Raw genomic sequence first — 15,973 nt, 5'->3', positions numbered from 1 at the left:
TTAGTGGACACGGGGGCATCGGCGACTATTATATCGGATCTCATTTACAACATTCTCCCTGTACAATGTCGTCCGCTGCTTCCAGTGGATGTGCCATTTTACGCCGCTAATGGGGGATCGTTGGGCATTATCGGTCAGATTAGGGCGTCTATTTGCATTGGGGATATCAAATTGTCGGGACCCGTTTTCGTTTCGTCCTCCCTGGCGGTTCCTTGTCTATTGGGCACTGATTTTTTGGCAAAAATGCCCATCAAAATTCTCATTGATCAGCATTGCATTGAACTACCATCGGGTCACCGTATTTCATTTTTGACGAACCCTACTGAAATTCGGACGGCGTGCGCTACGATACAAGCGTTGGCAACACAGACCGTGCACGTGCCCCCGGGTTCACAAATGTTAATTCCCCTCCGGTTGCGGAAACCATGGGTGAGGGAAACCTCGGATCAAGGCACGCTCTTGGGTCCTTCTAATAGGGCTGTTGGAGGTCTCGATTTGTCGGTGGCTCACACTTTGGTTGGGGCTGACAGGGATCCGGTTGTCATGGGTTTAAACGCTGGGTCGCGGCCGGCCGTCATTCAGCAGGGCACCGTGCTAGCTCACGCGGCACGGGTCCCTGCGGAAGAGCGGCTGGTTGCGCAGGCTGATCCGAGCCCCACGCGAAACGTTAATCCGAAGGAGGACCTCGAATGGGTCGATTCGCTGTGCGCGCGACACACAAATGCCGATGCTCTGTCGCGATTGTTGCCTTGTCACAAATGTGCGTGCTTATCGGGATCGGCGCGCTGTAAACCGCCAGTTACGGAAGGTATGGGGGCGTTGGTTGCGACCGCGGGCACACCAATTGGGGATGTTCCTGCTACCCCAGGGGGTCAGGACTCGCTGCTCTCATTGTCGCTGATTGAGTGGGGCCGTCTCCAAATGGCGGACAGCTCTCTGCTAGCATTGCGCCGAAGGACGGGGGGTTCCGAAGGTGACCATGAACGAACTGGCTCCTACGTACTTAAGCAAGGCCTGTTAATGAGATGGGATAGTTTGTCCCGGCGGCACGCGATTGTGGTGCCTTCTGCTGTGAAGGAGAAAATTGTCCTGGCCGCACACGAACGCCTCTTGCATTTGGGAGTTAACAAAACGCTTGCCCTGCTTCAGCGTGACTATTATTGGCCGGGAATGGGGAGTGACGTGGTGAATATTCTGAAGGGTTGTGTTGAGTGCGCCAGACGGAAACCACCGCCCGTGGCAGCTAATCCACCGCTGCAATCTATTCAGGTCTCGCGCACCAACGAGCTCGTTGCGCTCGATATTCTGGGGCCTTTTCCTAGTCACGCCTAGGGGTAATAAGTACCTGTTGGTGGGGGTCGAATATTTTACCCGGTGGCCTATGGCGTGGCCACTCGCCAACCAGTCGGCGGCAGCTGTGACGGACGCCTTTGTCCAGGGCTACGTCCTGGACAAGGGGGCTCCCGAACGCTTGCTGACCGACCAAGGGAAACATTTTTCGAGTAAATTACTGCAAGAGGTGTGCGACCTGTTGGGTACCAAGAAGGTGCGTACCTCCCCGTACCACCCGTAGACGGACGGGACGGTGGAGAGGCTTGACAGGACATTGACTTCTATGCTGTGCCAGCAGGTGTGTGAGGCACATGTTGATTGGGACCTGCAGGTCCCTGGGGTCCTCGCCGCGTATAGAATGGCCCCCCATGCAGCAACGGGATTTTCCCCGTTTTATCTAATGTACGGTCGGGAAGCCGACCCGCCCATGGAAACGCAGCTGGGTCTGCCCGCACCACGAACTAATTCGAAATTGGCAGAGCATATTAAATTTAATATTCATAAGCTGACAGAGGCAAGAGAGGCCGCACGGCTTAATTCGCGGGCTTGCCAAATTGCAAACGAGCGGTTGCGGGCACGGAAGGTGTCCGTGCACAATTGGGAACCAGGTGACAGGGCCTGGCTGCATTGCCCTCAGGCACCTTTGGCTACGTCGCCTAAATTGTTGAAGCCGTGGCGGGGACCCGTGGAGGTCGTGCGGGTTGCACGCCCCCAGTGCGTTCAGATAAAATGGGGAAAACGCCGTTGGTACGTCCACCCCTCCCGACTGAAACCGTTCTCGCCTCCGTATGGCCTCCCCTTGTGTCGTGAGGGCCGAGCATGTGACGTGACCGACGGCCCTGAGGGGGAATTGTCTTTGCCTGCTCCTCACATGTCTCCGCCTGATCCGCTCCCAGGTGTCTCGGAACTGACAGCTGCCGACCACCGGCGGCCGGATCTTCACGGCGGGGCCGGTCCTTCCAGGCCCGATCCGCGCCGTCTAGAGCTGCCGGAGCCACCGGACGGTCGCCAACGTCCCGTCCCATACGACGGACCGGCCAGACGGACTCGCGCTAGGTCGCGCTACTTTGTGTGACCTACCACGTGAGGAGTCGAGGCAGCCGGAGCGCCTCGGCACTGCGTTTAGTCAGAGTGACACTTGGCGTGTTCGTTTTACGGTGTTCGCTTTTACTGTATTGTTCGTCGGGCTGTATATTGCTTCGTATTTAAGTGTTGTGTTGTGTTGTTGTTGTTGCGTTACGGGGCACACTGGGAGGTGGAGTTTCTTTATTACTGCGTTGACGTTAGGTTGTGTTGTTGGTTAACAGCCGGGCCGGCTGCAAGCTATGTGGGAGGGGGTGATGTAGTGGTGATACGCGCTGGGATTAGAGATCGTATGCCAGCGCGTAATGATTGGCTGTGTAGGTGGTGACGCGCGCTGACGGTGGAGGATCAGGGGTCAGCGTGGGGTCGTGGGTTACGGGGTACTGATTGGCTGTGGGCCGGTGACGCGCTGAGAGGGAAGTGATCAGGTGGCAGCGCGGTGTGATTGGAGGAGGAGTGTTAACACGCGCTGGGGAAAACGGATCGTAGAGAGAGTGCGTCGTGATTGGTTCACTAAGGAACGATGCTCACGTCGACGTCTGCATCAGCTCCGTCTCTCGTGAGCAGGGGCTATAAAAGGGGATGCACACAGGCGTAAGGGCAGTGTGTAACCAGCGAAGAATGAAGACGGGGATGAAGACCTAGGGCCCTGCGGTACCTAGTCCCGCCGTCCTAACGGGACCGGGACTCTGTGTAACCCAGAGGCGAGTGTAGTGTGTGTAGCCATAGGCATAAGGTCTACACGAGCCGAATGCATTGTGTGTAGCCAGGGACATAGGGTCTACACGAGTCGAGTGTATTGTGTAGCCAGAGGCATAGGGTCTACACGAGTGAAGTGTATCGTGTGTAGCCAGAGGCCTAGAGTTTACACGAGATTAGTGGAGTGTGTAGTCGGAAGAAGGGAGACCACACGTTGTATTGTGACACGTAAAGATTTAATAAAAGTGTGTTCCCGTCAAGAAGTTCCTGCCGTCAATTCCAATACTTCATATGCAGCACTTAGCACGCTGAGGCACAATCTTTGCTGCCTGGGTATGACTCATATCCAGGTACAACATCGACAGCATTTGACATTTAAACCTGGTCTGGACCTCTCCTTTGGTAACTCAGACTAAAATGACTACATTGCACCATCAGTCAACATCAACAAGACAGAGGCTAAATAGGGTGAGTGAACGTGTTGTGTGTAAGTCTCAGTGGGGTTGTTTGCGCTGTACGTAGTTTTTCATTGAATACGATTACGAAGGAGGCGATTTATATTGAGCAGTTTAACACGTTGTAGTAGGCTTTCAGGACCAATATTATCCATAAGGGGTTTTTGGGTTAGATCGGAAACATATAAATGTGTCGTTAAACCCGCCACCACCCGACAGCCAATTATTAAGGTTTATCACGTAAATAAAAACCTCTTATGGATTATATTGAGCACTTTCTGTCCATTGCTGAGTTGTGCAAATAAAAAAATCCGCATGTACGAATTAAGCTCTAGTGTAACAAAAACAGATCTGCAATAAAGTTTTGACTTAAGCACAAAGAGAGTTCAGCTTTTAAACGAAGGGACAATTAGGGACAAAGTGTGCTGAGAAGTCCTTTACACAATTAACCACTCGTCGGCTTCGTGCCATTTTACTTGGCAGATTAATCGATGTTTTTTTAGTGGTTGCTTTAACTGTTTTTTTTTGTGGTTGCTTTAACTGGTTTGTGGCCCTATAAGTCTCATGCCTGTATTCGTGCCTTAATGTATTTATTTAATTAATAACCACCCTGATTGATGTAACGATTCTCTTCCTGCAGGCTGTTAGTGTGGGCAAGCATGTGCGTGGCTTCCATTACATCCTGGCTCATCTGGTAAGTGTGCAATAGCTCCGGCACGATATCAAATTTGGTGAGCGTTTAAATGTGACTGAATCTCAGAACGCTGTGCACAAAAGGAAAATGCTCAAATTGGCAGCCTGTATAGACATTCGTCACTAATAACTGTAAACATTTATCACATATACACGCCTCTGTGTGTTGCGAATTTGAGTAGCAATGTGTGATGCAGTTGCATTACTGATGCTGCTGTATACAAACTCAATTTAATAATAAAGAGCAATTTTCATTGGATGTATGGTGGGCTCTAAGTGGCTACAGGACAGAAAGGGAGAAGAGATGGCAGTATGTCAATGATGAGTGACCGTAACCATCAGCAGGCTAGTGAAAGTTTTAAGGCGACACTTTACCAGGGAAAGAGAGAGAGTTAGGTTCGAGAAACAATGAAGAAAGCAGCGATCGATGACGAGAAGAGAAGAGCGTGGCTGTGGTGGTGGGGACACGCCTTGAGGAGAGATCTTGAGAACGTGGGAAGCAGAGTTCTGCAGACGGACGTGCAAGGCACTATACGAGATGGGAGCGCAGAGATGAAATGGAGAGCACATTGATACAAAGCAGCGGGAAGCCACAGAAGGAGGAGCAGAGCCACTGTATACATGGAAGCGGAGAACTATCTCACAAACTGTTTTTTTGTTTTACCAGGTAAGGTCCACTGAGCTATATAACTCTTTTTCAGAAGCGACCTGGCCACAAATGTCAGCTCTACAAGGTGGCTTGCCATGTGGAAATTTATAGCTGCCAAATGTGGAGGGAAAAATCGGAGGACCCGCACAAAGATCGATGTGACGATGGGGAAAACGTGAAAATACTCTTTGTTTTTTTCGGGAAAGTCACGTAGGTATACAGGCGTCAGGGTCAGGATGGGGCCCACGACCTCATGTATACCAGGCGAGGCAGTTAACATCTCGCTACCATGGTGCCCCAGAATAAGAAACAACCAGATGGATTGTTACGCTGCAAGACCACAAAGGATGGTGAAGTTGCATTCAGGAGTTGATAAGATAAAGGGGAAAGATTATGTTACGGATAATTAAATAAATTTACTTTTACTCCAAATTTGCACGTAAAACATATTATTCATCGGAATGATTTTAAGGCAGGGTTCGAATCTGTTGACAATCTTGCGCTAGTGGTGGAAACGTATCCTCTGTTCAGCAAATACAACCACTGCTTCATGTGATTAGGTTGGCCCCTGACTGAAATGTTAGCTTGCTACCTTCCAAATGCGAGTCAGGGGCTCTTATCACAGCACCACCTGGCCACATTTCACAGATAATTCTGCACGAATATCGTAGCTCGCGGTACAGGTTTGTAAGACACCCTTGTATTGAGTTAATTCACTTTGGCAGCGTGTTACGGCAGCTCAGTAACTAAAATGTGCTTTAAGTTATGGACTTAATCAATAAAATATATGTAACGTCACGCGTACTGCACCTCTGAGTGATGAAATTAGATTTTTTTTTAAAATAAACGTATTTGCATAATGCTAATTTTGGTCAATTAAGGTTGAACAAAATGTCACCTTAGCTTATATTAACACATTAAGTTATTCTTTTGGCACATAATAGAAATATTAATTTAAACTTCATATACAAAGCACGAGAAATGAATTCAGCTGAGCAAATGTGAGTATTTTTTTTATTCTGATGCAAATTAAAGGACGTCATTAGACAAGCATGGGGTTTCACTTTCGATGGAAAATAATTTTTTTGTGGCTTGGAATACTTTTCCCATTATGGATATTTACTTGTAATTACTCAATCATAATGGCCTTCATCACGTCACTGGAAAATAAGAAATAGCAGCAATAGCCAACCAGCTACGATTTTTTCTTAGATTTGTATTTTACCAGGTAAGGCCCACTGAACTATACAGCTCTTTTTCAGAAGCAACCTGGCCACAAATGATAGCTCAACGAAGTGGCTTATTACGTGGAAATTTAGAGCCGCAGCACACGATGTTGATTATAAATGTGGATGGAAATACCGAAGGACCCGGATAAAATTCACACGACCACGGGCAGAACACACAGGCGTCAGGCTCGGGATCTAAGGCACGACCTCCTGTATGCCAGGCGAGGTTTAACAGGATTCAGATTTTAATATGCCTGTATAAGGTGTGATGACAACTATAATTTGGTAAATAAATATTCTCAAGCTGTGAGCTCATCCCGTCCAATGATCCCTCCAGTGGTCTGTATAATAAGCACCACCGTGTGAGTGCCACTTGGCGTGAAGTCACTATTGTATATGTTGCCTTGTGAAGCGAATTGCCATCGGAATCAGAAATTCCAACATTGACCATCATCAATGGAAATGAGAAAATAAACACAGGCACACAGATAGTTGTTTTGAATTCTAAATAGTTTACGAGTCAAGTTACTGTAGGGTTGAATTCTTTGACAATATTTGTATATATGTCAGTGGCACAATGCTATGTGCTCTGCAATGCGAACCTAGCCACTCAAGTTAAATTCTGGGCCATGGATAATGTTAGAGGGGAGTTGGCGAAAAAGTGAGTTAAACGTTGTATTAGTGGGGAATGCTATTAAGTAGCTTATTCTAATTTTCAATATGCTGGCGTGAGTAGTTAGGTTTATGCTGAGATATTTATATATATATCTAAACTACCGTGGTACTAAATGTTACACGGTAATTTTTATTATACACCATTGCAATGCAGCCCCAACGGCAGTTTCGCCCAGTGCTAAATATAAAAGTTTAATATGTTCAATCACATTGGCGTGCAATGCTGTGGCATTAAATCATCACACGTATTAAGGTGATAAAATGTTTTATGTTCCTTGTCTTAGTAAATTTAGTCGAGACTTTGATTTCAGCATCATCTGTAACTGACTGCCGCGTTGCACTTGTGGATCATAAAACAAGTCCATAATTTTGACAGTAGATGTACATAAACAACGAATGACGGGCACGTCACACCTTGTAGAGGAACGTCTGAGACGAGTGCAAGTGTAACGAGGTAAAACATTTTAATTTACCGCGTAGCACACCGACTCACCTTCTTCTCTAAAGATCCTGCAAATGAAATTACATTTGCAGTGTCGAGAGGAAATTTCCGCAGGGCTTTATTTCCTTGAGGCTGCGTTTATTTTTTTGTCACGGCCGCGTTGACATAGTTACGATCCTGCAAGAGCGAACCGAATCAAATAATCCAGTGGCGTTGTCTGTTTCATAGAGAGCGACCTCGGGCTACAGAAGATGTTACGTCCTTCGATTGGATCGCGGAGTGTAATTTTGTATCCGTTGTGTTGTGGCGCAATCCTCCCTCGGCAAATTAATATGAAATCGACAGCTTTCACACTCGACGGAGCAGCAGCAAAGAGAGAGAGAGAGTGTGTGTGTGAACATTATGGGACTATCTGGCGTGCGTGAAAACGCCTGGTTTCTATATTTATTAAAGCGGAGCTTTTGCTCGTTATCGCGAGCCGTGCCACCTGTGCTTAATTTTTGTTTTGATGTAGTGTCGCATCATGCCGCCAGATCTATGCTGGCAATCCGATGTTATATGTACTGAACAAAAAAACACTTTTGAGTGGTATGTTTTTATTCTTTTTATAGGCTGTATTTTTTTTGTTTCAGAAAAGCCGCCACAAGCCCATTTTTATGTTGAGCAGATTATTTTCAATTAAAACGTTTATTCCTCTTCATTACTCGCGAACAATTATTCGGACATCTCAGTTGTGATAATCTTTTGAAAATGCTCTGAAAAGGAAAATATTTAAAGCATTCACAGTGGTACAACAACTCGTTTGCACCCTTTGTTTAGAGCAAATGTTTGGTGCTTGACCAAGCAATGACGATCAGTTATGGATATAATAATAATAGCAATAATATAACAATAATGCACATGCATTTGTCTATCCACTGCGGGAAAAAATCCTCCCCGTGCCGTGTCAGTCACTGGGCTTGTTTGACCATACTTTACCACACTCTTCAATGTGGGTTTTTGCAAGCTGGGTGCCACGCCTTGGCTGGTAATCAAACTCGGGCCCCTGGTTTCATAGCACAGCGTGCCAATCGCTGAACCACCGGTGCCCCATTTTTGTTACAAGCTTCGTATTCATTCAGTCAAAGGAATTGCAGACCTCAAGACCATGCTGTTTAACGCTGACCTCATGAACAGAGTTGACGATTGTTATTTCCAATAATTCCTCGAAAATTAAACGGGGTTTTTCACACGTTTCGTGTCACGATTGTAAATTTCGAACGATTGTACATTTTTGTAATAGTACTCAAATACAATTAGAAGTTTTGATGTTATAAAGCATTTATATGCAACATCTCCAGACCAATTTGAGACAACACATTTTCTGGATGTATTTTTATGATTGCTGAGCACAGGCTCAAAGATCTGAAACGCCAAGTGGTCAATAGCAATCAGCACTGTTGAATGTGTAAAAATAAGATCATCTCCGATTTATAGGCTTTATAATTTAGATATATGATCCAATAAAATGTATTTTTCTGAAGGTGAGAACCAGGACATTGCTACGAACGTGACCTTTAGTTACCATGTGGAGCTGTTTCAATTACCAGGACATTCACCATTGTACACACAAGTGACTCCGTTTGATGGCGCTTATTAATTTAATTACAAGTTAATTGTTTTTGTTGACATATATATTTTGCTTATTAAATTATCTGATCTCGATTTTAATCAACTTCGTTTTTTGGCGGTATTTTTTTTCAATCTAACTATGCAATAATGTATGCAATTGGAAAAATAAAACGAAATCACAATGAATACCCTGTATTGTCAGAGGGGATGATGGCCAATAGCACTCGTTATGAAGTGCTTGCCACAAATTAACTACAATATCTTGCTGATCTCGTCAAACAGCATAAACCATAATCACACGAACTCCGATTATTCTCGCAGCAGTGGCTTTTGGCTGGCCATCATACATCGGATGCGCTTCTGCGGCCGTCTGGAATGCTCTTCCTTCCGATATTAGAACGCTTACCAGAGTTACGCACTTTAAATCTAGATTTAAAACTCATTACTTTATAACTGCTTTTTGTGTTCAGTTTGTTATCCTTCCCTCGCACCTCCGATTAGCACAGTTGTCTACATGAACACATATAATAACAGTCGCAGCCAAGGAATGGAACGTGTCCGAGAGAACATCTAGCGAGGAGATAGAGCGATGGAATCGTTCGTGTGCAGGTGTTGGGTGGATTGTTGTTACATCGCAAGATCGTGAGAGGTGGCGGCATCTTGGTCACGCCTTCATCCAGCAGTGGATAAACCACGGTTGATGATGATGCTGATTTTAAACTTAAACTGTTCTGCTCTTGATAACTAAGCTGTGCACACATCATTCCTTCCATGAATTAGGCAACATTCAACTACCTTTCATCAAATACAACATGTAACCACACACCCCTGCAGAGCAGAGTGATACTTTGTTGGAGGACATAGAGAGGGCATTGCTTAATCAGACTTCCCATGGCCGAATACTAACACGTGGCAGCGTGCCAACAGCGCGGGGGAATGTAATGGTAACTTTTCTTTTTCTGCCAGAGCAGCGGTTTTGATGGTTTCGTGTTGGCCCGGATTGTGTCGCTTCGCAGGGCTTCACGGACATCGACCTGGAGAAGTTTCAGTATGGTGGCGCAAACGTCTCAGGCTTCCAGATTGTGGACTACGAGGACCCGGCGGTGTCGCGCTTCATGAAGCAGTGGAATCAGCAGGATGAGCGAGAGTACCCAGGCTCTGAGAGTCGCATTCTCAAGGTGCCCCAACATAATCGTTATCATCATTAATTTCCAATCATCAATCGTCAATGTATCCGTTCATGATCCGTCCTTCGGTCACTCATTCGTCCATCCGCTCATAATCCACATATCCATCCATCCATCGTCATGTTTCATTCTCTCAACAATGCGCGCTACCGCGATGTAAAGGTTAGCAGCACACTGGACCTACAGTTGAAACAATGGGGGACGTTTTTCAAATGGCCCTGCCTCTCTCCACCCAACAGCATAAATGGATGCACCACAGTTCGTCGATCTGCAGGTCGCGTGTGATGGGATGAAGTGCGGGCACTCTCACATCTTCCAAGACGTCTGACCAGAGTGGAAGAGAAGGACAAACACCTTCTATAGGGGTTCTCTAGAGCTCCCTCCAGCAGAGGCCCTTCTGCCAGCAGTAGAGTGAGAGAGAAATGTCAGGGCTGTGCATGTACCTGCACCTAATTAACGTCGACCCAAAATGAATTATAAATCCGCTATCCACGGTCATGCATTTTAAATGGACTGCTAAATCCTGCCTCCGTCCTTTTGTGATTGCCTAAAGCAGGTGAGCAGGTGTGCGCAGTCACCCACCAGAGGGGCGCGGGAGGGTGTTTCGCAGCCCCCTCGAGTCAAGCGTCTTGCCCAATGCAGTCTCTGATGTGTAAAACGGCTCATATATCTTTACATGCGGACGGAAGAAGAACGGTGCTCACGAAATCGATCGGCCAGCTCTTGTCAGTCTTTCATTCTACGGACCCCTACACATTTTATCTTAATTTACAGCTTTCGTGACTGCAGGAATTACTCTTTGGTTCTTTCGGTAAAGTCACGTATAAAGATAAAATAATAAATTAAATAATATCATACGACGTTTCGATTGCAACACAAGCAATCATCATCAGGTATAAATGAAATAGCAACACAAATCTAACCAGAAAACTATAGACAGACATATAAGCAGACAGATATCACCAAGATACATAGAGAGAGAGAGCAACACATAGGCACACAGAGAGAGAGCGTCTCTGTGACGAGGCCTTAAATAAAGAGAGGGGGCGGGGGCGGAGAGAGGGAGGGGTTAGAGAAAAAATTATCATGTCAATGGGTAGGACGACGGGTGGTAAAGTACGCAAGCTTGAAAATTAGGAGAACGGGAGAAAGACACATTAAATTAAATAACCTAGCAAAATATCGAAATGTAATGTAATGCAACACAGAGAGTCGGTCAACACACAATTAACGCATAGCCTGGTCGATTACGTATTTCAAAGATTGTTAAGTTAGAATTTAAGTGTGAAAATTCCAAGGAGAGACAAAACACAAAACACGAGGAATGGAGACACACAGACAGAGCAGAACATAAGAACAACAAAAAACGAGTGGAGACAGAAAAAGTACACTAAATACACAGGCAGAGAGACATTCGCGACTGCCCCAATGGGTGTCTGGAACTTCGCTTTTGATCTTCCTTGGGCCACCTGAGAGTGACCGCGGTGCCTGATTTGGCAGCCGCACTGCAGCTCACTCTTGCACGATCGGCGATTTTCCCGCATTCTCACATGTGCCTGTCCCTGATCGTATTCCCTCTCTTGGCTGCCGTTCTGTCTACTAATTTAAGACCAGAAGGTGGATTGCTTCACTAGTCTGGCAAATGGCCCGATGATGCTGGATGTAATTACCAGCAAAAGTCACGGAACTCAAATTTTAAATGTTGTGGATTTACACACCGGTGGGTTGAAGTAGTATCTAATTGGCCCGTTGTTTACGTGACAAACCTTACTGGCTGTGTCAGGTGGTGGAGGGTTACGACACATTTATACTTACACGATATAACCCAAAAACCGTTATTATGAATAACATCGGTTGCAAAAGCCTACGTGTTAAACTACTCATTTGTTATTTTTTTATTCTTTAGGTTGAGTACGTTAATTTATGCTTCCTGTAAGTTTGTGTCAATTGTGATTTGTGTGTATGAGTTACACTGCCATGGTTTTGGCTACCTTCCCATTGCAGCACACACATTTAACTCCCATTGTGAGCACTGGCGAAAGTGCATGAATTTTGTTAATTTTGTTTCTCACAGATGTTGTCAAAAGAGCGCTATCAGTGTCACATCATGAGACAAAGTATCCACTGGGATCTCTCACATGGTAGTGCTTGCCTTCATGTTAGAGAACAGCCCATGGAAGCAGATATTACAGAGCTACCTCTGATATACCTTCAAGTGACCTCATTTATATATCAGTTTGACACGTAGGCTTTCATGATCAATAGTATCCATAATAGAGGTTTTTTTGGGTTAGATCTGGCTGTCGCCTGATGATGATGGTTGTAATTATTGTCGTGGGTTTACTCTCCAACACACCAGTGTGCTGTACTAGTAACGAATTGACATGTTGTATTTACGTGACAAATCTTACTTATTGGCTGTGTCGGGTGGTGGCAGGTTTAACGACACATTTATATTTACACCATCTAACCCTAAAAAAATATATTATGGAAATTTAGATATGTTTTAATTTATTTCCCTTGAGGTGTGTGTGTATTATTTATGTCGCATGAATGTTATCATTCATTAATCATTCATTGCCGATATTTATTTCATTTCTAAACCCAGCGTATGCATGGTAGTGGAATCTGCACTCATCCAAGCATCATTTTTGCTCCCATCTCCCCCCTGGCTTGCTCGCTGCCACCTCTACCAACCTGGCTATTGCACAGCGCATGATGCAGTGCGATATTTAAATCAAAACCATTCTCTCTGGAAAACGACAAGCCTGGATTTCCAGCATTCTTGCGTAAACCCAGCTAAGGTGTTCAATTGTATGCGTGCCTTTGCTATAGCAACCTCTGTGCACATCTATCGCGCACTACATGACTATATTTAGATATATATTTTTTGGTTCTTTTGGTAGATAGAAAAATAATGAAGTTAATACAAATAATAATAAAAATATAAGAATATAAAATGTATTTAGTTATTTTGCTCTCCTAATGAAACAATGGCGTGAGTTACATTTTATCATAAGCAGTTTGTGCTTGCACACTCCGGAGGACCCGGCATCCTCGCTGCCACACCACCCACGAAGACAATTCAAGCTTTATTTCAGGCAGAATTCGCCCAACCACAGTCACAACCATTTACGTTCAACAGACAGACGAAGATATGCATGTTGAACCTCTTTTGCACCGTACGTAGCCAACTGTGGCTAATCGGAGATGCGGGGTAAGGACAACAAACTAAACAAACAAAAAAGCAGTTTTAAAGAAATTCGTTTTAAATTTAGATTGAGTGGTAATTAACGACTGTTTGTCTAAACAACGAAAGCTTAATTACATTCGAGAGTGAACACATACATTTAAAAGGTGTTGTATATTTTTTTTATATTTAACTAAATATTTGTTTTGATATTTTTTCTATGATTTATAAGAATATCATTACCATATTTTCCGGATTATAAGTTAGATGTAGCTCAAACTTGTACCCAGTGTCAATCCCACACGTAAGAGATTATAAGATGTGCTCCCAACGTGTGCTGTAAAACAAGTATAACCCGTAAAAACAAAGTTTTTCACTCTAAATCCTTTATATGCGTGGCGGCTAGAGTCCTCTCGTCCTCTGGCTTGAGATGGCTGCCACCTATGGGTCAGATGATTGTCTGCAGTATTAAACAATCGGTAATTAAATATTTAATTTGTTTTCCCTAAACAGTGTAAAATTTAGGAAAAAAATTTCACGAACATTAATTGTCTCGCACAACGAGTCTGTGTGCAAAATGTCAGCTCGATTGGATCGCGGGAAGTGGGTTAAAAAACGACTGAAAGGTTTGCACGGTCGTAAGCAAGCAAGCAAGCACGCAAGCAAGCGAAATTAATATAAAGGATTTAATAAAAGGGAAATGGTGCATCATATAATCTGGAGACAATTGCATTATAGTAATTCCCTCGTTATTCACGAACATGCTATCCTTGATGTTGACCATCCGCGAATTGCATCTGGAACTCTGCATGCCTGCATCAAGAGAGTGCGAGAGAAAGAAAGTGATGAGATAAAGTGACGATAGAGAATGGTAATAGATTATGTATGTTTATTGAAGGTAATTCATAAAAAAGATAGGTGTTCCTTGGACAATATAATTGTCTGCGAAAAGGTGCTATTCACGAGCATGTCCGGAACGTATCCCTCGCGAATATTGTAGGGTAATATAAATGGCCAGCACCTTATAAACCAAATCAAGACTAAATGAGGCAAGGACTCTCCATGTGGTCAGTAACTGCAGTCACACATGTGCCATGGGTGGAAAATTACAGAAGTCAGAGCCGTTTGTATTATTTCAAAGTATTTCCCAGATGGGGGTGGTTCCACGCCTGTAATTCAGTACTGTCGAGGCAACGAGGCTTGGTGGATCACGCACATTTTGTGAAACTCCCTTCCCGTGAGCATCGAGGTGCTATGCTCTGGCTCACCAGGAGAAGGCGGTACAGCAAGTGTGGACAAAGCTCCATGCGTTACATCTCTACTGAACAGAGTGCCTTTCCCACTTCTCTGTGGTTCCTCGCTGCTACGAGTGATCTCCTCTCTTCAAGAGTGAGCACACACTGTGCGCGTTACAAATGAGTTTGCATATCCATCCATCTATATTTGAGATTACTAAAATTTACTAGATATTTACAAAGCTTCTTCACTCTCTGACATCTTAAAATCCTTACCCACCACATAAATTATTTCGCTTACTGCATCAGCCTTCCATCACCACCACTCTTCCATCCCACTCTTCTCCTGGAGTTCATGAAAATACTCCTATATCCAGAAGAGTCTTAGGACTCTTTTTCACGAGTCCTGCATTCCAGCGTTAATTCCATTTTAAAATCGGATTACCTACTTCGTGTGGACCCATATTAACGGGTGCCTTTTATTGGTTAAGTTAGATTTTAAATCTTGACTTAAAGCTTTCATAACTGCAGGATTTGATATTCTTTGGGTCTTTCGGTAAAGTCACGTATATAGGTTCAAAGAAAATTACAAAATAACAATATTTTGTTATTATAACAATATTTTGTTATTTTCTTTGAACCTATCTACATCACTTTACCGAAAGACCCAAAGAATAAGTAAGATTTTATAAACCAACTATTAATGAATGTACTTTTAGTGTTGTTTTCACACTCACGTTGCATGAAATAAAGATTTATATTGCCGCTTAAATTAACTGTAAAGTGCTTTAGCTGTGCAATGAACATCATCCGAAAAAATATATGTGCAAATTACATTATCATGGGGGATATGTGAACTAAAGCATTACTGTACATTAGTTGTAAGCAGTGTCCTCCGAGAACACATAAAACATGTGTTTGAATCAACATATGTCTTTCCAAGACAGCATCATATTTTAAGAATTGTACATTGTTAGCGTTGAGAATAATTTATTTAATTAATGCTGCCGTACATTTTTTTTATCATGCAAGGAAGGAAAATAGCATTTTGGACAAGCAGAATCAATATTGTGTTGTTCTCGCTAATAGTATCCCAAAAGTGCCATTTGATACAGAGGCATGAACAGACATCTTTCCAGAAACACCAGAAGACATCTGGGCCCTCCTATAATGCCTGAGGAGCAATTTTGGAAAGAGACATGCACAGAACTTCGTTGGATGTCTCCCCAAAGGGCTTTTTCACATCGCTATCATAAAATGACCATCATTTAGCTGTTTACATGAGTTACCATCCTTATTTAATTTCAGATGGGCGTGCGGGTATTTATACTCGCGCGTCAGCTCATAGCGTATACAGTACATGGCTATGCCACACGGGTTTTCAGCATGTACAATGATTTTCTCTCAAAGCTACTGCGCCGTAACAACTAAAAATAAATTACAGCCCTTTGCCCAGTCCTTTGCAGTGAAAGTACTCTCCCCATGCCGTGTCG

The 15,973-nt window shown here is 44.1% G+C and overlaps 1 protein-coding gene across 3 annotated transcripts in view; it reads left to right on the top strand.

The window, feature by feature from the left end:
• LOC133342862 (glutamate receptor 2-like) overlaps nt 1-15,973 on the top strand; it is a 219,752-nt gene that overhangs the window by 140,515 nt on the left and 63,264 nt on the right. For all 3 annotated transcript variants that reach the window (XM_061552205.1, XM_061552204.1, XM_061552203.1), the window contains 2 exons: nt 4,210-4,263; nt 9,885-10,046. In XM_061552205.1, coding sequence (XP_061408189.1) covers nt 4,210-4,263; nt 9,885-10,046 — 216 coding nt within the window. The remainder of the gene's footprint in view (nt 1-4,209; nt 4,264-9,884; nt 10,047-15,973) is intronic.

The sequence above is a fragment of the Lethenteron reissneri genome, chromosome 16, assembly GCF_015708825.2.
Source record: "Lethenteron reissneri isolate LAM-NWPU_2019-01 chromosome 16, ASM1570882v1, whole genome shotgun sequence".
Taxonomy (NCBI): domain Eukaryota; kingdom Metazoa; phylum Chordata; class Hyperoartia; order Petromyzontiformes; family Petromyzontidae; genus Lethenteron; species Lethenteron reissneri.
The sequence above is the reverse complement of the archived record's forward strand: the minus strand, read 5'-3'. Positions and strand labels throughout refer to the sequence as shown.